This window comes from Eurosta solidaginis, chromosome 1, assembly GCF_040869045.1.
Source record: "Eurosta solidaginis isolate ZX-2024a chromosome 1, ASM4086904v1, whole genome shotgun sequence".
Classification (NCBI taxonomy): Eukaryota; Metazoa; Arthropoda; class Insecta; order Diptera; family Tephritidae; genus Eurosta; species Eurosta solidaginis.
The window spans coordinates 107,543,054-107,564,643 of NC_090319.1; the positions used below are offsets into that span (position 1 = coordinate 107,543,054).

The 21,590-nt window shown below is 40.5% G+C and overlaps 2 protein-coding genes across 10 annotated transcripts in view; one reads left to right on the forward strand and one right to left on the reverse strand.

The window, feature by feature from the left end:
- LOC137236681 (adenosylhomocysteinase-like) overlaps nucleotides 1–20,630 on the reverse strand; it is a 505,973-nt gene extending 485,343 nt beyond the window's left edge. For 5 of the 8 annotated variants that reach the window (XM_067759580.1, XM_067759582.1, XM_067759583.1 and 2 more), the window contains exons 1-4: nucleotides 20,594–20,630; nucleotides 20,471–20,521; nucleotides 17,595–20,316; nucleotides 17,341–17,536 (exon numbers count right to left, since the gene is read on the reverse strand). In XM_067759580.1, coding sequence (XP_067615681.1) covers nucleotides 19,661–20,221 — 561 coding nt within the window. In that variant the 5' untranslated portion in view covers nucleotides 20,222–20,316; nucleotides 20,471–20,521; nucleotides 20,594–20,630 and the 3' untranslated portion in view covers nucleotides 17,341–17,536; nucleotides 17,595–19,660. Of the gene's footprint in view, nucleotides 1–17,340; nucleotides 17,540–17,594; nucleotides 20,450–20,470; nucleotides 20,522–20,593 lie in introns of those variants that run through there. The other 3 variants (XM_067759587.1, XM_067759585.1, XM_067759581.1) reach the window with 3 other exon arrangements.
- Nucleotides 1–21,590, forward strand: part of LOC137236678 (probable cytochrome P450 313a4) — a 202,487-nt gene that overhangs the window by 40,453 nt on the left and 140,444 nt on the right. For both annotated transcript variants that reach the window (XM_067759573.1, XM_067759574.1), the window contains exon 4: nucleotides 7,046–7,231. In XM_067759573.1, coding sequence (XP_067615674.1) covers nucleotides 7,046–7,231 — 186 coding nt within the window. The remainder of the gene's footprint in view (nucleotides 1–7,045; nucleotides 7,232–21,590) is intronic.

Here is a 21,590-nt window from a genome sequence, read left to right on the forward strand (position 1 = left end):
ACTTTTCCGGGATCAATTGAGAATCCCTCCAGAGTCATTTCTGGATGGTTTTCGGGATCCCTTCAGGGTAATTTCGGGGCTATTTCGAGATCATTTGGAGACCCTTCCGGCAGTACTTCGGGATGTTTTTTGGGATTCATACGGAATCCCGTCAGCGTACTTTCAGAAATTTTTCGTGGCTATATCGGGTTCCGTCAAAAATATTTCGGGACATTTTGGGGAGTATTTCGAGATCAATTCTGGATGGTTTTCGGGATCCGTCCGGGATCCCGTCGGGGTCATTCCGGTACTATTTCGGAATCATTTTGGAACCCCTCCTAGCTAATTTCTGGATGATTTTCGGGATTTGTTCGGGATCCCGTCGGCATCATTTCGTTACTATTTTGGTATCATTTATTAATTAACATATAAATGTTTATCCTGAGTAATCTGGAAGTAGTTTGATTTAAGCACGCTATCAATTGCGAAGTGAAGTTTAATTGGGAAGTACTTTCAAATTAGTCTAATTAAGACTATTTTGTAATACAGAATATTGGAGTGTTTTATTCAACAGTTTAGCGATGCAAACGTTAGCAGAAGGTTGCAAATAAGCGGAATTTTTCTAAATTCGTTACAATTGGTGTTAGAAGAGGAATTGTTGTATAAATTCCGAAGATTGCGAATACAACTTGTACATGGCAAAGTTAAGTGAATTGAGGATCCAGCAATTGAAAAAGGAGTTGCAGAACCGTGGACTGAATACAACCGGCAATAAGATCGAACTTCAGGTACGTCTACGAGAGGCAATGGAGTCGGGAGGAATTAATGTGGACGATGGTGTCTTTCATCCTGATGGGGACGAGACAACAACAAAAATTTAAGAGAAAAACGAAATATCGTAGACAGTTACGAGCACAGACTTGAACATGATTTTGGCTGCAATATCTGCACAAATATCGACAATGGCATCTCAGCTGGAATCCCAGGAGAACCGCATAACAACAAAGATGGAAACTCATATGGGAGAATATAAGACATATATGGTATCCCAACTGGAATCCCCAAAGTCACGCATAACATCCAAGATGGAAGCACAGGAGACACGCATTTCAGAAATGTCGTCGCAAATGTCATCTCAACTGGAAGAACAGAAGACATATATGACATCTCAGTTGGCTGAGCAGTTGAAATCACAAGAGGCCCGCATATCCTCACAGCTGGAAGCAAGGGTATCATCAAAACTTGAATCGCAGGATGCAAAAATCGCACAATTCCAGGGATCTGTCCGGGATCCCTTCCGAGTTTTTTCGCGACTCTGGGATAATTTGCGGACCCTTTAGAGAGCAATTCTGGAAGGTTTCCGGGATCCCGTCAGGGTTATTTCGGGACCTTTTCGGGACTATTTCGGAATCATTTTGGGACCCCTTCGGGATAATTTGTGGATGATTTTCGGGGTCTCTCCGGGATCCCGTCGGAGTTATTTCGGGGTAATCTTGGGACCCCCCCGGGATAATTTCTGTATGATTTTCGAGATCTGTCCGGGATTGCGTCGAAGTTTTTTCGTGATTTCTTCCGGGCTTTTACGGGATCATTTGCGGACCCTTCAGATATCAATTCTGTATGGTTTTCGGGATCCGTCCGGCATCCCGTCAGGGTCATTTGGGGACCTTATCGGGACTATTTCAGAATCATTTTGGGACCCCTCCGGGATAATTTCTGGGTGATTTTCGGGACTTTTTTCGGACTATTTCGGCATCATTTGCGGACCCTTCAGAGATCAATCCTGGATGGTGTTCGGGATCCGTCCGGGATCCCATCAGGGTCATTTCGGGACATTTTCGGGACTATTTCGGAATCATTTTGGGACCCCTCCGGTATATGTAATTTCTGGATGATTTTCGGGATCTGTCCGGGATCCCGTTGGAGTTATTTCGGGACTTTTTCCGGACTATTTCGGAATGATTTTCGGGATTCGTCCGGGATCCCGTCGGAGTTATTTGGTGACTTTTCCGGGATCATTTGTGGATCCCTCCAGAGTCATTTCTGAATGGTTTTCGGGATCCCGTCAGGGTCATTTCGGGCCTTTTTCGGGACTATTTCCAGATCATTTGGAGACCCTTCCGGCATTATTTCGGGATGGTTTTCGGAAGCCATACGGAATTCAGTCAGCGTACTTTCGGAAACTTTTTCAGGGCTATATCGGGTCCCGTCAAAAACATTTAGGGACTTTGTTGGGAGTGTTTCGGGATCATTTGAGGATACTTCAGGGATAATTTCTGGATGGTTATGGGGGTCCCGTCGGGATAATTTCGGGACTTTTTCAGGACTATTTCGGGGTCAATTGCGGACCCTTCAGAGATCAATTCTGGATGGTTTTCGGGATCCGTCCGGCATCCCGTCAGGGTCATTTCGGGACTATTCCGGAATCATTTTGGGACCCCTCCGGGATAATTTCTGGATGATTTTCGGGATCTGTCCGGAATCCCGTCGGAGTTTTTTCGGGACTTTTTCTGGACTATTTGGGATAATTTGCGGACCCTTTAGATATCAATTCTGTATGGTTTTCGGGATCCGTCCGGCATCCCGTCAGGGTCATTTCGAGACTTTTTCGGGACTATTTCGGAATCATTTTGGGACCCCTCCGGTATGATATGTGGATGATTTTCGGGATCTGTCCGGGATCCCGTCGGAGTTATTTCGGGATCATTTTGGGACCGTTTCGGGATAATTTTTGAATGATGTTCGGGATCTCGTCGGAGTTATTTCGGGACTTTTCCGGGATCAATTGGGAATCCCTCCAGAGTCATTTCTGGATGGTTTTCGGGATCCCTTCAGGGTAATTTCGGGGCTATTTCGAGATCATTTGGAGACCCTTCCGGCATTACTTCGGGATGTTTTTTGGGATTCATACGGAATCCCGTCAGCGTACTTTCAGAACTTTTTCGTGGCTATATCGGGTTCCGTCAAAAATATTTCGGGACTTTTTGGGGAGTATTTCGAGATCAATTCTGGATGGTTTTCGGGATCCGTCCGGGATCCCGTCGGGGTCATTCCGGGACTATTTCGGAATGATTTTGGAACCCCTCCTAGCTAATTTCTTTATGATTTTCGGGATTTGTCCGGGATCCCGTCGGCATCATTTCGTTACTATTTTGGTATCATTTATTAATTAACATATAAATGTTTATCCTGACACAACAATTTAAAACAAAATTAAAGTGCCAGTCACGTGGGATCCTTCCGGGATCATTTTAGGTCTCTTCGCAACCGGTAGTTCAGCACACACGCCTTTTTAAATTATGAGCTTTTATGGCCATGCATTTGCTGCAAATTAATTGTAATTAAAATTCGGTATGTTTTATCTTTAATATCGAATACAGCTTTTCCTTTCTATTTTTGAGTTTTTTAAATAAACCCTGTAACGAACTATTATAGCTATAATTACACTTTTTGTAATATTTTAACCAACTAAATAACCGAAAAGGCAACGCTATTTTCATCTACAAATTATCTTTGGTTTTAGCTAGTTGTAGTTTCACTCCTCTGTTCTATGAGTAGTAATTCTTTCACCCCTGTCATATCAATTAATTTAGCTTAAAAACAAAATGTAATTTTTTTTTTTAATTCGAAAAAAACTGTATTGTGCTATTCATGCAAGCGTGCCTTTCAGCTTATCAGCTCATTTAGTTCGTTTTTTTACTATATTACAAAAATAAAATACATTAGACAAAAAAAAACAGATAACTTGATAAGCAGTCAAACGTGAATAGCACATATATTTTATTTTCTCCTTGCGGACGGGGCCGCAGGTAAAGGCTAGTATATTCATAAAAGATTCAGAAAGCTGAATGAAAAGTGATTATAAATTTTTGATCACCTAAAGTAAACACATTTGATTCAAATATGATTCCAAAATGTGATCGAAAAACTATATTCAGTTTTTGATCATCAAAGGTAAGCATATTTGATTATTCTTTTTGTTGTTTTTTATGAAATATTAAAATTTACCCAGCCAGCATTTTTTGAAAATTTTGATCAAAAAATATTCAAATATCATACCCCCCGATGATTAAAAACGTTCAAATTTAAAAGCATTTTCTGTTCGAAAAATAACTTATCGTCGGGAGAAAAATGTACCATAAATGTGATTATTCTTAAATAATCATTTATGATTCATATTTCGAAACGCTTTTTGTTCATATCTGATATCATTGTAAAATTGGGCCTTAATTGTTTTAGAGTAATATTTGAATGCTTTTCACGGTCATTTTCTGATCATATTCGTGAACATATTTCAACGAATTTGGTTGAGATTTTTGAATCATTTTTGAATGCGATTATCATGCATTTATTCTTCATATCTCATACAAAACAAGATACTACATGCTAATCTTATTTCATCAGGGGAAGAAAGCATGCGGAGGTGAGCTATTTGAACCAAAGGTAATTCGCAAACAAACTAGACCAATATACACCTGCGACTACAACATCCAGCATCAGCTATGATTGTCAACATCTTAAAATACGATATGGTACGGGATGTTGAAGCCATATCCAGGTACATATGTCAAGAGAGTTTCACTTACCTGGGGTTCAAATAGTTCACAACTTTTATATTGTCCAACTATTTATGTATTTTCTGGGAAGCCGAAGGTGGAGAAATGGTTGGGGAAATCTTCGGGCAAGAGCAGCATTTGCATTACATTGTCTTGAAGAATGTCTTAAAAATAAAAATTGCATATACATATTTTTTCTGAACTTCATGAATCATGATTGAAAAGATGTGTGTATGTAAAAAAAAAGATTTTCAATGAAAAGTAAAATTTTAACAAGTATAAAATTCATTATTCAATCAACAAACATTGTCAGAAAAGATTCAGAAAGCTGAATGAAAAATGATTAAAATTTTTGATCACCTAAAGTAAACACATTTGATTCAAATATGATTCCAAAATGTGATTGAAAAACTATATTCAGTTTTTGATCATCAAAAGTATTCATATTTGATTAATTCTTTTGTTCAGTTGTATGATAACTCATTATTTAGCCAGAAAGAGTAATCAAATTGGATTGAAATGTAGGGAAATTCAAAATTTAATCACCTAAATGCTGAGTGGGTAGTGATTAAAGGACTTCAAAAATTATTCCAAAAAGTGATCGAAAAATGCTTTTTAGTTTTTTATCATCAAAAGTATTCATATTTGATTATTTCTTTTGTTCAATTGTATGATAACTCATTATTTAGTCAGAAAGAGTAATCAAATTGTATTGATATGTAGGGAAATTCAAAATTGAATCACCTAAATGAGTCTTATAAAGGCTGATGGCTCGCTCATTGAGCATTTGTGAATAGTTAAAATTTTGAGTATTTCTTTAGATTAGACAAATTTTGGACAGTCATTAGAAGAAGCAGGAGGTTCACCACCGCAATTTTCACATTTCACTCTAGTACAATCAGAGGGGGAGGAATGGTTAGGGGGAAGATTGCAGATCACGCAGGATGGAGTACTTTTGCAGCGTTTGGTAGTGTGACCTAACAATTGGCAATTTTTACAGCGCATGGGATTTGGGTAATAGGGACGGATATCAAGAGTTCGCCAGGCAACTTCAATACGACTAGGCAAAGTGTATTTATCGAACGTTAGAAGTATTGCGCCAGCAGGCTCCCGCTTGCCATTGTTTAGTTTGGTGAATTTGTGAACTGCAGTAACGCCTTGATTTTTCAGACCATCAATTATTTCCTCATCAGGAAGTTGGCAGATAAATGGAGCATAAATCGTTCCCTTTACTGAATTAAATATGTTATGAAGTAAAATTTCAACAGCACCAGCGCCGGGCAGGTGTTTAATTGAGAGAAATTTGTCGGCAATTTTTCGGTTGTTTACGAGTAGTAGTAGACTACCATCTCGAAGAGATGTGATGTTGCTAACGTTTTTACTAATTGATTGTATACCTTTGTAGACAGCAAAACAAGATGTGGGTGAAATCGGTTTTTTGTCGTCCTTTGATTTTATTACCAGATACTTAGGATCATCCTTCTTTGTTATAGGTAATTCGGGGAACAAGTCAAGTGTTGAGGTTATTGGTTTTTTTCTTTTGTTTTTAGGAGCTGGAGATAAAGGTGCAAACCTATTATCCCCCAGCTTGTGGGCCCCGACGGGGGCATTTTGATGGATTACGATTTTATCAAATTAAATTTTAAATTTTTAGTTTTATCAAAAGAATAAACAAGCACGTGGAAGACTTCAAAAGGCAAATTTAGATTAAGTAGCGCAAACAGAAAGGAGCGAGTATAAATCCCAAACGAATTAAATGCGAACGTACGGCTTGACAGTTCGGTAGCGAAATGTGTCCTCTTTTTATTTCTTATTCAATACATGCGTACGACTTTTTTCTCTTTTTCGGTTTCCGCTAAGATAAATCTTGAAACCAGTGAGCAATTTACCTTTTTTCTTTCGTTTAATGGACTATTACTCTTTGATCTTTGAAATCGGTTTTTTGTCGTCCTTTGATTTTATTACCAGATACTTAGGATCATCCTTCTTTGTTATAGGTAATTCGGGGAACAAGTCAAGTGTTGAGGTTATTGGTTTTTTTCTTTTGTTTTTAGGAGCTGGAGATAAAGGTGCAAACCTATTATCCCCCAGCTTGTGGGCCCCGACGGGGGCATTTTGATGGATTACGATTTTATCAAATTAAATTTTAAATTTTTAGTTTTATCAAAAGAATAAACAAGCACGTGGAAGACTTCAAAAGGCAAATTTAGATTAAGTAGCGCAAACAGGAAGGAGCGAGTATAAATCCCAAACGAATTAAATGCGAACGTACGGCTTGACAGTTCGGTAGCGAAATGTGTCCTCTTTTTATTTCTTATTCAATACATGCGTACGACTTTTTTCTCTTTTTCAGTTTCCGCTAAGATAAATCTTGAAACCAGTGAGCAATTTACCTTTTTTCTTTCGTTTAATGGACTATTACTCTTTGAAAGGTTGTCCATGACTTTTTGAACACAATGTAGATATGTATAACTTTCTTGTAAATAATATATTTATTCTATAATTTACAGTTACTAAATGGAAGCACAACCGCAAGTTGATTAATGCATATTTCAACCACAGAACTCTTATAAGTTTCATACCATTATTTAATCATGGCTCAAATATGGCTGTTAAACGATTAAGTAAAATTTGTGATAATCGCGAGCATAAAATATTCGATATTCTTAAACGATCGACACTGGAAGTGGCTATAGGTAAGGACTTAAGTACTTTATATAAGTACATTATATTTAAGTGAAACAACAAAGAGGTAAGAAAAAATCGTCGACTTATATTTAATACCCTCTATTAGCAAAAATCCAGTTTTCCGGGAGAACAAAAAAACCGTTTTGGCAGCTATATTGCACATTTTGTATTCAAACCAGTTTATAATTCTAAACTCAGCTTAGTTTAGTGTAAAGGTCAGATAGGGTTTTTTGCTATTCGAATGGAAATTGTTTTTATCAAAAATATCGTTGATAGAGGTTATTGCGGAGCAAAGAAAATATTAGTTTTTTTGATGTAGCTTTTATGGCGAACAATGTTTTGAGAATGACGCCTTATAATAAAGTGCTAGAGTTCTATACCGAAGGTCATTATGTTGGTTCTCAATGCAGGTATTATCAAAAACTCTAACCGCGGAAAGGCGGACGGACGGACCTGGCGCAATCAGAGTATTTTTCGACACTAATAATAGTGATGTATGGAAGTTTATGTCTATATCGACCCTATCGTACCATTGCATCCCAACATTATGCGGTTAATGCCCGGTTTTTCAGTGCAAGTTCAAACGACGGTTAAAGTTGACTAGAGTTTTGCCTTGCCACTTTGTTCGATAACATACAATTTTGCTGCTCATCTCAGCTTAAGCGGTCGAAGTGGCAGGTTTAAACTCTAGTCAACTTTAACTGTAGTTTGAACTCCTACTGAAAAACTGGTTTTCTATGCTTTAGTCAGGGCCGCCGAGAGAAAATCCTGGCCCGGGGCAAAAAAAATACGGGCCCCCATACTAAAATGAACAAATTCTCAAAATCAAAATTACCACCTTTTACATATTCATATGCATTTGTTTATACATGTATGTTTAAGCGTATACATGCATACATGTATATTAACCTGGGTCCATTTGTATGGACGAAAGTTAACCGAAATCGCACCATAGGATTTGGGCTCAGGAAAAAGAAGTTCCACTACGCATACCCAAAAAAATAATTTTCGAGCCTGCGAAAGAAAAAATGGCGAAAGGGTAAAGTCTCCGACCAAAACACTCCCCAAAACCAAAAAGTATTTTTTTTTTTTTCAAAAAACTGTTGTAAAAACATTGGCGATAAAAATTTTTTTACTGTTTAGGCCCGACGCCTAAATTCTCATTAATTTGCGCCACCCTAATAGCACCATATTATCGACACCTAGTTCGCCCACCTGCATGTATATGTGTACATAGGTAGGGTTATGTTGTCCGTACACATATACATGCATGCCGGTACAACTATGTGGGGAAGCTTCCCCTTAAAACCGGAGACTTTTTCCGCGGTTCAACGGTTGTCCTCGACAAGGCAACCGTCTACTTTTCCAGCGATCGTTGAGCGAACCAGAGCTAACACTGTCCGAGGAGCCCCGCCACATTTTATTATAAAGAAGGTAATTTATTGTTCAAATTTAATTTTTCACTATAATAAAGAAATTATTATAACGAGAAATATCTCTCGCCTTTCTTTTCCTTTCATTTAAATCTAACCTAAACGCAATTGTGGTGCCTCCACTCCGTTGCCGAGTTTGCGAAACACCACAATTGTTCATGGTCCTTCTCCCCGAAAAAAGGAACCAACGCCAATACACTGACTGGACTGTACGTCCAATAAATTTAACTCTTCATACGCATTTCTTGGTGATATTTTTGGATCATCTTAGTAATACGCGCCAAATTAAGCGAACATTCATACACTGCAGAGGTGATACCAGTTTTTTCTTTCGTGGTAATACTCAACATTTTTATTGGTGATATACACGCTTGGTGGTACACTCCTGGTGCAAGTTATCGTGGTGGTATTTTTTAATTTCTGGTGGCATTACACATCTAGGCAATTTACCGCAGCAACACCACAACAGACACTACTTCACGCAGCAGCAACGTAAGTTTATATATTTCTTGCCACATTTTTTTTGGTTAAAAACCATCAAAAAATATATATTCCAAGTGCCAAACGCGTAGTGACTGTGATTAACCGCGAAAAGTGTGAACAATTTATTAGTGTCGAAAAATAAAATTAAGTGCAAACGCGGCTCATTAACGTTGTCTTAAATTCCTTGTGACTATCTGGTCTGTCCCCCCACCAGCGGTAAGGCTCTCCAGACACAGCACAGGGAAGAGGTACACATAACCTCACCTCCATATAAAAAATTCTCACGCCATTTCGATTGTGGCAATTTTACATTCTTCCTTTGTTTCACTTTAATTTGCACTAATTCGATAAATTTTTGTCACACAGTCGCTTTTCGCACAAGAGTTTTATAAAATTTTTTACACTTTTCGTCGAGTTTTTATATCAACGCGCGCACGTATTTTTATAATAAAATTGAACGCTCAAGTGGCGAGTGGCCCCCTTTGCTTCGCACAATACGCATTGGAGTTGCTCCCCCCTGCTCCCTGTCTTACGGCACAAAATAATCTGCAAATAAATTAATACACACACCGATACATACATACATATAATTTTACGTGCGGGTGGCGAGTAAGCCACATTGTTGTGTTTTACTTTTATCGTGGGAAAACCAGACGAATCGGCCAAGTCTGACCCTTATAATTTAATAGCCAGATCAATATATATATATATATATAGTTTGCGTGCGGTTGGCGAGTAGGTTACACCATTGCCTATTCTTCCCTTGGAAAAAAAAAAAAAAAAAATATATATCAGACGAGTCGGCCAAGTCTGAAATAACTAAATAAAAGCGATCTTTTAAAACATTGTCTCCATTTTTTGTTAAAAGGATTAATTTGTTTTTAGTTTGGTAGGGATAATTTGTTGAGAAAATGGAAAATTATATCCGATCAGCTGAGTTAATCTCAGAGTTTGAACAGCAGTACAGCCTTATTCCAGAGGAAAGTCATAATAAGCACACTCTTGCGATACAGCAAGAAGAGTTGCGCGCCTTATGGAAGAAGGTTAAGTCTGTGTTTGACTCACTGATGGGATCAGAAGATGTCGACGCAAATGATGTGTTGGCCATCCGGAAAAAACATATGTCTACCTACGCAATATATATGCGATGCTTATCCACAATATCTGCTGAGGCAGAGAAATTTAAAAAAGTAGAAAACAGCGCTATCTCTGAGCAAGCACCCCCAGCCGCACCTCGCGGGCATAAGATCCGCCTCCCTCCTTGCGACACGGAGATTTTCAAAGGTGACTATTTATCATGGCCAACCTTTCGCGACCTGTTTACGGCCATATACATAAATAATTCCGACCTACAGGGGGTGGAAAAACTGTTCCATCTGAACAACAAGACACAGGGCGAGGCCAAGGATATTGTAAAAAAATGCCCTCTAACAAATGATGGGTTCGATATGGCCTGGAAAAACCTCTGCGAAAGATATGAAAACAAGCGTATATTAGTCAACACGCAATTACAAATTCTTTTTAATTTAAAGAAGGTAGAGAGTGAGTGTGGGAGCGCGTTAAAGAAATTACATAGCGATATAAACAATTGTCTATCGTCCCTCAAGTGTCACAAAATCGACACATCCAATTGGGATGCAATACTAACTTATTTGTGTTCGACAAAGTTACCGGAAAGTACCCTGGCTCTATGGGAACAAAGCATAGACCATAAAATGGACATATCTAAATGGGAAGATATGGACAAATTTCTATCAAATAGGTTTCAGACACTGGAAACAGTGTCTAGCTTCACCGGCACTAACGCCCAAAAGGGACAAAAGCCAGCGAATACTCGGCATACAACCGAAACCCCCCATAAAAAGACTTGGTGCCTTCCAAACGAAGGTATCCAAAGCTACCTCAAAATCAACATCAAGGGTTTTTTGCAAAATGTGCAAAGCTGAACACAGGTTACGGAATTGTCCCCGATTCTGTGATCTGACCCCAGTGGAGAGAATCAACTTCATCAAATCCACGGGGGGATGCCTGAACTGTTTATCCCCAGGACACACAGTGACGAGGTGCACCAGTTCGTACAACTGCGCCAAATGCCACTCTCGTCACCTTACGCTCCTGCATGCGGATACAGTTCAGCAACCTATGAGGCGCAATCCATTCAAAGACGCGGATAATATCCCGTCGACTTCAGCACAAGCACAAAGAAGACAGGAACCGGGGCAACCAAATTCTTCTGCGAACCAGAATGTAAAATCCTGTCATGCTAATTCCAGCACAGGCGTGCTATTAGGAACTGCTCGCGTACACATTCATCATAATGGTACCGACTTCTCCGCGCGGGCATTAATTGATTCAGGGTCTGAATGCTCTTTCATGACAGAAAGACTAAAACGCAGAATCAATTTGCCGGCAAGGAAAATGCATGCCCAAGTTTCAGGCATCACCAACGCAGTATCTGCTCAAGTTAAAGAGGCATCCACCATCGAGCTACGTTCACCAGTGGACCCATGCTTTAGCTTGACTACTCCTGTTCTAATTTTAGCCAAACTAACTGGGAATCTGCCATCCTGCCATATCGAAACAATAACGATGCAGGCGTTCCCAGACTTAGTTTTGGCAGACAATAGGTTCTACGTCAATGAAGATGTAGACCTCATACTTGGTGGCGATATATATCCCCAAATTATACTAAGCGGTCTAAAAAAGAATGTACTTAATACACTTCTGGCCCAAGAGACAGTGTTCGGTTGGATACTAACCGGTCGTATTGAAGCACCGAATCCAACAAAGAACATAGTGTCGTTTTACAACGAAGTCGCGCTGGACAACCAACTAAGAGCCTTTTGGGAGTTGGAAAATGTACCGAAAATTAAAAGCCCTAGCGACGATGACAGATATTGTGAAAAATTATATAGAGAAACCACAAAGAGAAATGAAGATGGAAGATATGTCGTGTCACTCCCATTTAGACAGGAATACCCGGAAGAACGAAAATTAGCAGGGTCCCTTAAACGCGCATGCTCGCAATTCTATCGAAATGAAACGCGGTTAACGAAAAATCCGGAGTTAGGGAATGAATACATAAGGGTACTTTCAGAATACCAAACGCTCGGACATATGCACAAAATTAAGGGCACAATCGCAGCAGATGACCCTGATAATTATTTCCTGCCCCATCACGCCGTGGTAAAGGCGGAAAGCACAACCACTAAAGTCCGGGTCGTTTTCAACGCTTCAAGTCCGACTGCTAATGGTACAAGTCTGAACGAGGTTTTGCTCCCAGGCCCGGTACTCCAAGCAGATCTCCCGACTCTCATCATTCGTTGGAGACTTTATCGGTACGTCTTCAACAGTGATATAGAGAAAATGTATAGGCAGATTTGGATGAACGATAATCATACCAAATTTCAACGAATTATTTTTCGAAAAGACATGAACGAACCAATAGGACTCTACGAATTAAAAACGGTAACTTTCGGAGTTAATTGTGCCCCTTATCTTGCTATAAGAACGCTGTTACAGTTGGCTGACGATGTACAAAGTTCCCATCCCACAGCATCAAACATACTCCAGCAATGTATGAATGTAGATGACGTCCTCGCAGGAGGACACAACCTCACCTCCACCATTATGGCAAGAAACGAAATTCGACAGGTTTTACATTCGGCAGGGTTCCCATTACGAAAGTGGACATCAAACTCGGAGGAGGTTCTCAAAGACATCCCGAAATCGGATCTGCTCAGCGAGGACTTCTTAGCCTTTGAAGACACAAGCACAGTGAAAGCATTAGGTATAAGGTGGAACGCACATGCTGACTTATTTTATTTCAAAGCGGGATCACTAGACAACCCTAACATGCCAACAAAAAGAGAGATCCTGTCAGTTATTGCCAAACTCTTTGACCCGTTAGGGTGGCTTGCCCCAATGGTCATAGTGGCAAAAATAATTATGCAAAACATTTGGTTAGAAGGTACAGGGTGGGACGAGCCAGTCTCACCAACGACATTGGAGCGGTGGAACACCTTCACCCAAGATTACCCGGAAATAGATAGGATTCGAATACCACGTTGGGTACAATTCTCACCAGAAGACGAGGTTGAAATCCACGGCTTCTGTGACGCGTCGGAGAAAGCATATGCAGCAGCCGTGTACGTGCGCGTCAAAAAGGAGAATAATGTTTATACACACCTACTTATGGCAAAAACCAGAGTCGCACCAGTGAAGACAATCTCCCTCCCACGTCTGGAACTTTGCGGTGCAGTATTGCTCGCAGAGATGATTGACTCAATCTGTAGGAGCGTCAAATTAGGACCCATCACCATTCATCTATGGACTGATTCCAGCATTGTCCTCGCATGGCTACGGAAACCGCCTTGTTCCTGGTCAACCTTCGTCGCACACCGCATCACGAAGATCATCGACATGGTCGGAAGCAAGGACTGGCTACATGTGGATTCAGAATCAAATCCAGCGGATTTAGGAAGCAGAGGCCTACCAGCGGGTGAGTTAGTCAACAACTCTTGTGGTGGCAGGGACCACCTTGGTTACAAGAGGACAAGATCCAATGGCCAGTACAGGAAACGGACTACCATACATCATATGAGGAGAAGAAAGTGAAAGCACAGTCGTATGCCGTCACACAGGCTGAACAAGAAGATATACTCGATCGTTTTTCAGACTTGCCACGAGCTCTAAGAGTCCTATCCTACGTTAGGAGATTTATAAAAAGAACGCATCCTAAAACAAAAACGGTATGCCACGAAAAGTCGAGCACAATCTCAGCCGATGAGATTAAGGCAACGACTCAAGCACTAATAAAAGTATGTCAGAAAATATCCTACGGTACAGAATACTTACAATTAAAAAATAGGGAACCTATTGATCGGAAAAGTTAAATCCTGTCACTCAACCCATACATCGACAAAGATGATATTATCAGAACAGGGGGGCGTCTAGGGGCCTCAAAAGACATGTCGTACACCGAGCGTCATCCGATCATCTTGCCTTACAATTGCAGGCTGTCTCGCCTTGCAGTCATGATGATTCATCATGATTCCCTTCATGGCGAGAACCAACTTATGCTCCGCCTTATTCGAACCCAGTATTGAATTCCGAATGTCAAGACAATGATCAGAGCCATCATCCGCAATTGCAAAACCTGCATTATTCACAGGAAGCAGGCGCAGTCCCAACTTATGGGTACCCTTCCCTGCGAACGTACTACTTTTACTCGCGCGTTCACCAATACCGGGGTAGATTTCTCGGGGCCTTTCGACATAAAAAGCTACCGCGGTAGGGGATGTCGACTGTCCAAAGGCTACGTATGCCTATTTGTTTGTTTCTCCACTAAGGCCATCCACCTAGAGGCCACTAGTGACCTGAGCACCCCATGCTTCCTCGCAGCCTTTTCGCGGTTTATCGCGAGAAGAGGATGTCCAAAAAACATCTACTCCGACAATGGTACGAACTTTGTCGGAGCTTCCCGATCTCTACGATGGAATTCAAAGCCTTCCTGGCAGAAAGCCGAGACAAAACAGTCTCCAAGTATAGCCATCAAGCATTAACTTGGCATTTTATTCCCGCCGGCGCTCCGCATATGGGCGGCCTGTGGGAAGCGGGAGTGAAGAGCTTCAAAAGCCACTTCAAAAAGGTCGCTTCTCTCCATAAATATACCATGGAGGAGTTCCAAACCCTTTTGTGCCGGATCGAGGCATGCCTAAATTCACGGCCTCTCAGCCCGGCGTCCAATGACCCAACGGACCTGGAGCCACTAACCCCAGGACATTTCCTCACCGGCAGCCATCTTCTGGCGCCGCCAGAACCGGATGCGAACGAAAGCCCTGCCTCCATGCTAAATAGATGGCAGAAGCTCAAGGCCCTCCATCAAACCTTCTGCCGGCGATGGAAAACCGAATATTTATCCGAACTCCAAAAACGAGTGAAGTGGAAGCATCCCAAAGAAAATCTAAAAGTGGGAGATCTCGCTGTCCTCAAAGAGGACAATTTATCTCCCAACGAATGGAGGTTAGGTAGAGTCGTCAACGTACACCCCGGCGAAGATAACCGAGTACATGTTGTCGACCTCAGAACCGAGAAGGGTCAAGTCAGACGACCTTTGGTCAAACTGATCCTTCTTCCCACGGAGACAGACTGTGAGAGAACCACGTGCTCCTCTTAACAATCCCTCCGTTCTTCCACATACCTCCTTTCAGAAAAATCAAAAAAAAATCACCCTCGTCTTCACATTTTCCAAAAGTCAACCCCAGCTCTCGTTCACCCGATACGAGGCCACCCAATAACCTAACGAAGATACTCTATCTGCCACAGAACCTAAAGAGACTCAGCCCATTCTATTCTTAAGCTTACAAAGCAAACCCCGACTCAGAGCGAGGACACCGGAAAAGCCTACCGCAGATTGGAAAACCCATCTGCCCCAGACATTAGCATTTTTAAATGAGTTGGATTTTTCCAAACCTCAATTAACCTCAAACCCTTTCAAAAAAAAAAAAAAAAAATATCAGACGATATTATCAGACGATATTTTTTAAGCATTCAGCTTCATAGCTCATTAATTTTGATGGCATACATGCATAAATGCTATCCAACTGCATGCCACGTATTAAAAGTCGACAGTTCCATTCATTCCGTCGGAACTCTTCCACCTACTTAACGGAAAAGAGTTTTGCGAAATTTCAGAATGAAAAGGTGAATACTCCCTGGGTAGCAGGACCGCACAAAAGCTTAACTCTGTCAAAGCCAAGGACGGAATATAGAGCCATTACAACGCGTCAGCGTTGACCATAGGAAGGCTGCCGTATGCGGACATAGTTGTTGACGCCCCGTCAAACAATCGCGTCCACTAACTGTACCCATTTCTGCCCTTTGCTTTAACCTCTGGGAATTCACGTATCATCTACTCTAATGGACTTAGATACAAGCCGAGTAAATCATGCAAGTGCCAATGACAGCGTGCAATACGAAAATGAGAACCTTTGTGCATCATACTAGAGGTTGATACCAAATCGTCATCCAAAAGTTGAATAGTGTCGTTTGGCCAGCTCCACTTGGACCGTGCAAAGCCCATCTCGTATCTAAAGCTATACAAACTCCAGATTGTTATAGATCCATTGAGTGTTATCCGTGTAACGACAACTGACATCCTCCACCGTAATAAGCGGGGTAGGAATTGACGCGTTCTGAGGTCATATGTATTATATGGATGCATACCCCCATTGAGGAAAAAGGTGAGCATGCGAAATGAGCACCCGAATATGCCTCGCCGCTTGGGATAGTTTGCTATATGCAATTCCAGTTTATTTATTTCCCTGCAGCTTTTGAAGCGTTGGTGGCGCGGGAAGGAATGTCAAACGACTTTTTGAAGAGTTGTAATTTGTTGCATCTGTATGCATTATGTGCGTTATGCTGCCTAGACAGCCAGCCTAGTTGGAAGTTAGGACAAAAATTTGCGGGAAGGAATGTCAAACGACTTTTTGAAGAGTTGTAATTTGTTGCATCTGTATGCATTATGTGCGTTATGCTGCCTAGACAGCCAGCCTAGTTGGAAGTTAGGACAAAAATTTACGGGAAGGAATGTCAAACGACTTTTTGAAGAGTTGTAATTTGTTGCATCTGTATGCATTATGTGCGTTATGCTGCCTAGACAGCCAGCCTAGTTGGAAGTTAGGACAAAAATTTGCAAAATGATTACTGTCCTAACAGATTACTGTCAAGAATTCTTTGTACCAGTTTTAATAAAAAAAAAAAATAAATGTAAGGCGCGATAGCCTCCGAAGAGATCTGGGGCCAAGCTTCTCTTACAATTTGCGTCGTGCTCCTCTTGGTTTTCGCTACCAATTGGCCCGACGATACCTACATGTTTTATGCCGACTCCGAGCGGCAAGGCATCTGAATCTGTCTGTTTATTAAGTACCTATACTTTCAGAACTGTACTTTATTTTGCATTTTTCACAACCACACTCTGCCGACGTGTAAGAACAGAAAAGAAGAAAAACGTTCGCAATAAGCCGAAATGCGAAAGGAAACGTACTTTGCTAGACACTTTTTTTATAAATTTCTATAGGTTGATCCGCGGGGAAATGGGGGATAAACTGGTGCCATGTCATAAGCGAGTAACAAGACACAGTGGTAAAACTTAAATGGGGCGTTAGATTGATCAATACCTATTTAAAATAGTTACTCACATTATCAGCATCATCGGTGCATCCTCAGCAACATGTTAACCACAAATATGGACACGATGAACATCTACCTTAAAGCTCTTGGCTTCAGCTCTATAACCGAGGGCACGCTTGCCGGAGTGTGGAAGATTGAAACCACCAGACTGGGGATCCAGACCCCATTTTACAGACTTAGTTTAGCACGGAATTGTAATTATCTCTGCTGAAAACAACAAAGATATTTTATTTAACGAAGTGAACGTATATTTTTCCCATACCTTCCCATTGTAGGACATAATGTCGGTTTAACATCTTTCGCAAGCTCATCAATTTCGGTGAGTACCAGTAGTTTAAATTCACATGGGCCTGACGCGTCGGTGTCGTAGGTATGTTTCCATGTATACACGCATAAGTTTCACAAGTTGTTTGCATTTATATACGATTAAAAAGTTAACATTATCTCAAAGACGTAGGTTGTGAACTTCTGAATACTCTCGGTCAGGTCTTCATTCAAGTTCTCTGTATGCTCAATTGTCCAACGCAGATACAGGCTCCTCCAAAGCTCCAGTGAGATTGGCGCAACACTAGGCCTAATAACATTTGAATTGGGTTCATATAACGGAATTAGCATATTTTTCAAAATATCTGGCCGATTTAAATATGACCATAGACTAGTCGTGCGGGTATGTACGTTCAGTTCGTGGCGTTCGCATTCGGAATCCCATAAAAATGTTCCAAATTGCGAGAAGTAACTATGCTCATACAATAAAATTAGCAATTGTGAACTACATTCAAAACTGCATGGGAATTGCGTATATACTTGAATCCGAATTTTTCGAACGACTCTGTGCAGGCGTATAGCATGCGTAGCGAGGACGTGATGCAAATGGATGACCTGCCTGTATCCATTCGCGCTCAATCAGCGCTCGTAATCCTCGCACGGGGCGACAGTCAGGATTGAGAATAATTTGTACAAGGGAGGTCACAATCGGTGCGGAATCTAAACCTTTGGATCCATGCACCAAACACCGGACTACCTTCCCGGTCTAGACATTGCGCAACTACACCAGCGGCATTTCGCGAACTTAGAACAAGACTAACAAGACTTAACCCTTGTGGTTCTTGTGCTGTTTTTTGATGCCGTGCTTGTTGTTGCAGTAGCTGTCGCAGCTGAATTTGGCACATTTGTTTTGCTGCTTATAACGCCCGCGGTTGTTGGGACCGCTGATTTTGTTTTACTCTTGGGATATTTTAAACGTACTTGCAGCTCAAAAAATTCGCAACCAATATCGGGTACACCGGTATTTAGGAATGTTAGAAAACCACAGTTATGTTCTAACTCTAAATAATTAGCCAGCTGTTGTACAGCTTTATGGTTAGACCATGTCCGCTGACATGGATCATCACGATCGAAGGGGAATGCCTCATAACACAAGCGATCAGGTGGCCGTATGCCATAGCCTTGTATTAAAATGCAGCCATTCTTCAATTGATCATTGAGATTATGGACATTCTCAGAATTTAAAATGTATGAATCGGAATGTAGTATATTCACATGCAATTTGCCATACCCAAGAAAGATGCGTGGTAAAACTGAAGTCGCTTGTATTACCATCGCTAGAGAGATAACCAATTGAACTACTACCTTTATCTTGTTGCTTATCTTGCGGCGGCAACAAAAAATTATTTTAATTCAACAGCTGACAGGTACGAAAGATCAAACCATAATGTCGGCTATTCTTAGGACTCTGTTGAGTATTTGTAATCAAATAATTGCTACTCAAGAGCAATTACCGGCGCCGTTAAAATATCGTAAGCAAATAATGGAGGATGTTTTCAGCATACCAATGGAGGCACCGTTTAATGATTTGCCTTTGCTGCCAATTAGTTTGAAATTGGGCACTGATTTTATACGAATTGGTGGAGTTGATACCGCGGATTCCATTGATGGCAGTGTTATATTTGAGATTGCTTGCAAAAATTTCTTTACGTGCGCTCAGCATTTAAAAATTAAATTTGATTCTCCATAAGAAGATGAACGTAATAGTTTTTTGGCAAAACATTTGAATGAATCATTGCCCGAGTTGAATGCACTCGCAAAAGCAATCATTGAAACCGATCCAGCACCATCTACACTCGATTTAATAATATCAATATTGGAATCGTGGACAAGAGATAAGAATTCCGAAGTACGCGTTTGGGCTTCACACGTCTTCAATAACGCCTTGGAGTTTTATATTAAATCAATGAAAATCGGTTGTGAGGCACCATCGAAATTCAATCAAACTGACCAAATGTTAGGTAAAATTGTTCCACGTTGTATTGATTCAAATGGCACTGTGCGTCAAGTGTCGGTGGATATATTGCAAAAGACTCTTGAAATTTCGTGTATATATGAAACGCTCACCGTTGCCAACGTATAACGATCAACTTGAGGTTTAACATTAATATTATCTTTAGCATTGGCATTCAACCAGGCTACATCAATTTCACAATCGAAATGACCAATATTACATACAATTGCATCGTCGGGCATATGTTGAAAATGAGCGCCAGTAATGATGTCCTTGCAACCGGTGGTGGTAACAAAAATAGTTGCTTCTTGGCATGCTTCTTCCATAGTTGTAACTTCATAGCCTTCCATAGCAGCTTGCAGTGCAATAATTGGATCAATTTCGGTGATAATAACACGACCACCAAAACCACGTAAAGCCTGTGCGCAACCCTTGCCTACATCACCATAGCCGGCAACACAGCATACTTTACCAGCAATCATTACATCTGTAGCGCGTTTAATACCATCGATCAACGATCCACGGCAACCATATAAATTATCAAATTTACTCTTTGTTACAGAATCGTTGACATTAATGGCAGGTACACCAAGGCGACCATCCTTCATCATTTTATACAAATTGTGTACACCGGTTGTGGTTTCTTCACTCAAACCTTTAACATTTTTTAGATATTGTGGAAATTACAAGTGCATGATGACAAAATCTGCAACGAAAAAAGAGAAAAAAATCCATTAGTACATGCATAAATGGGCAGCGCAAAAAAGGTGACAACTTACGGCGCGGCCGACGCCGCAGTTGGAGCACCCCTTTTGTGATGCCGGTACATACAAAACCAAAAAAAAAAAACAGTGAAAAACCAAGAAAAACTGGCGCCCTGTCCGATGACCATCACCATCCACCAGAATCACCTGAAAAGATAAAAATTTAATTATCAATAAGTTCTTAACCATATTTTTAATTGAATGTTAAATTTTACTTACCCTTATTCTGCATACAAAAATCCGCAAACGATTGTACTACGGCCACGCGCCGTAGTAAAAAGAATGAAACAACGGAAAAAATCTTTCGATTAGTCCCGTTTGTTTCAATTCTGAGGAATTTACTTTCTATACACGGGCGTGTATGAATGTGCGCAATTTTTTTTGTCTTGCTGCCGGTAAATATCTACCAGTACGCGGACTTTTTAAGAGGAAAATGTTGGAAAAAAAAACGAAAATGGTAGTAGTTGGTAGTTTTTACCAAGAAAACAACCGCTACGGTTCATATTTGTACCAAACCATTAATCATTTGTTGTAAAACCAATAACGCGCATTTCAAGGAAATGACACTTTTAAAACACGTAAACAAGACAAAAGCACATACATTTGTTTATACATAGCTTATGACTATACGATACTCACTTTTTTCATGTATTGTGAGTGTGAAGTACTAACACAATGTACCAAAACGTCTAATCACAACAACCATATTACAAAGTACCAAAATACTGCCACAAAATAACCGATTTCGGCATGTTACCGTTTACGTCAAACTTTTTTTCTTCAAATTATTCAAAAAAAAATGGCTATTTATCTCATCAAAAATTTACTTCTTGTTTAAAGTTGTTCACAAAGTTTTTCAAAAATTGACTGATTTAATCAGTATCCCCTCCTAAGATTAGTTGGGTGGGCTCGGCAATTCAATACTGTAATGCAGCATACGTTTTCAGCGCGAAAATACTGAAATATTGGTAGAATCTTAGTTTTGGTAGCAGAAGTCGTAAAAGTAGTAGAAAATGAAAAGGGACCAAAAAGGTAGGTCAATCTACCAATGCGGTAAAGTCCGTGCACTGACTGCCCATATACTTGTACCAACGTATGTACATATATATGCCGGGTTTTTAAATGTACATTGTATTAGGGATGCATAAGAAGATGCAAACGGGTACCCAAAAACCCGTTTCTGGCAAATCGGTATCGGAGCCAAATACACTTCGGG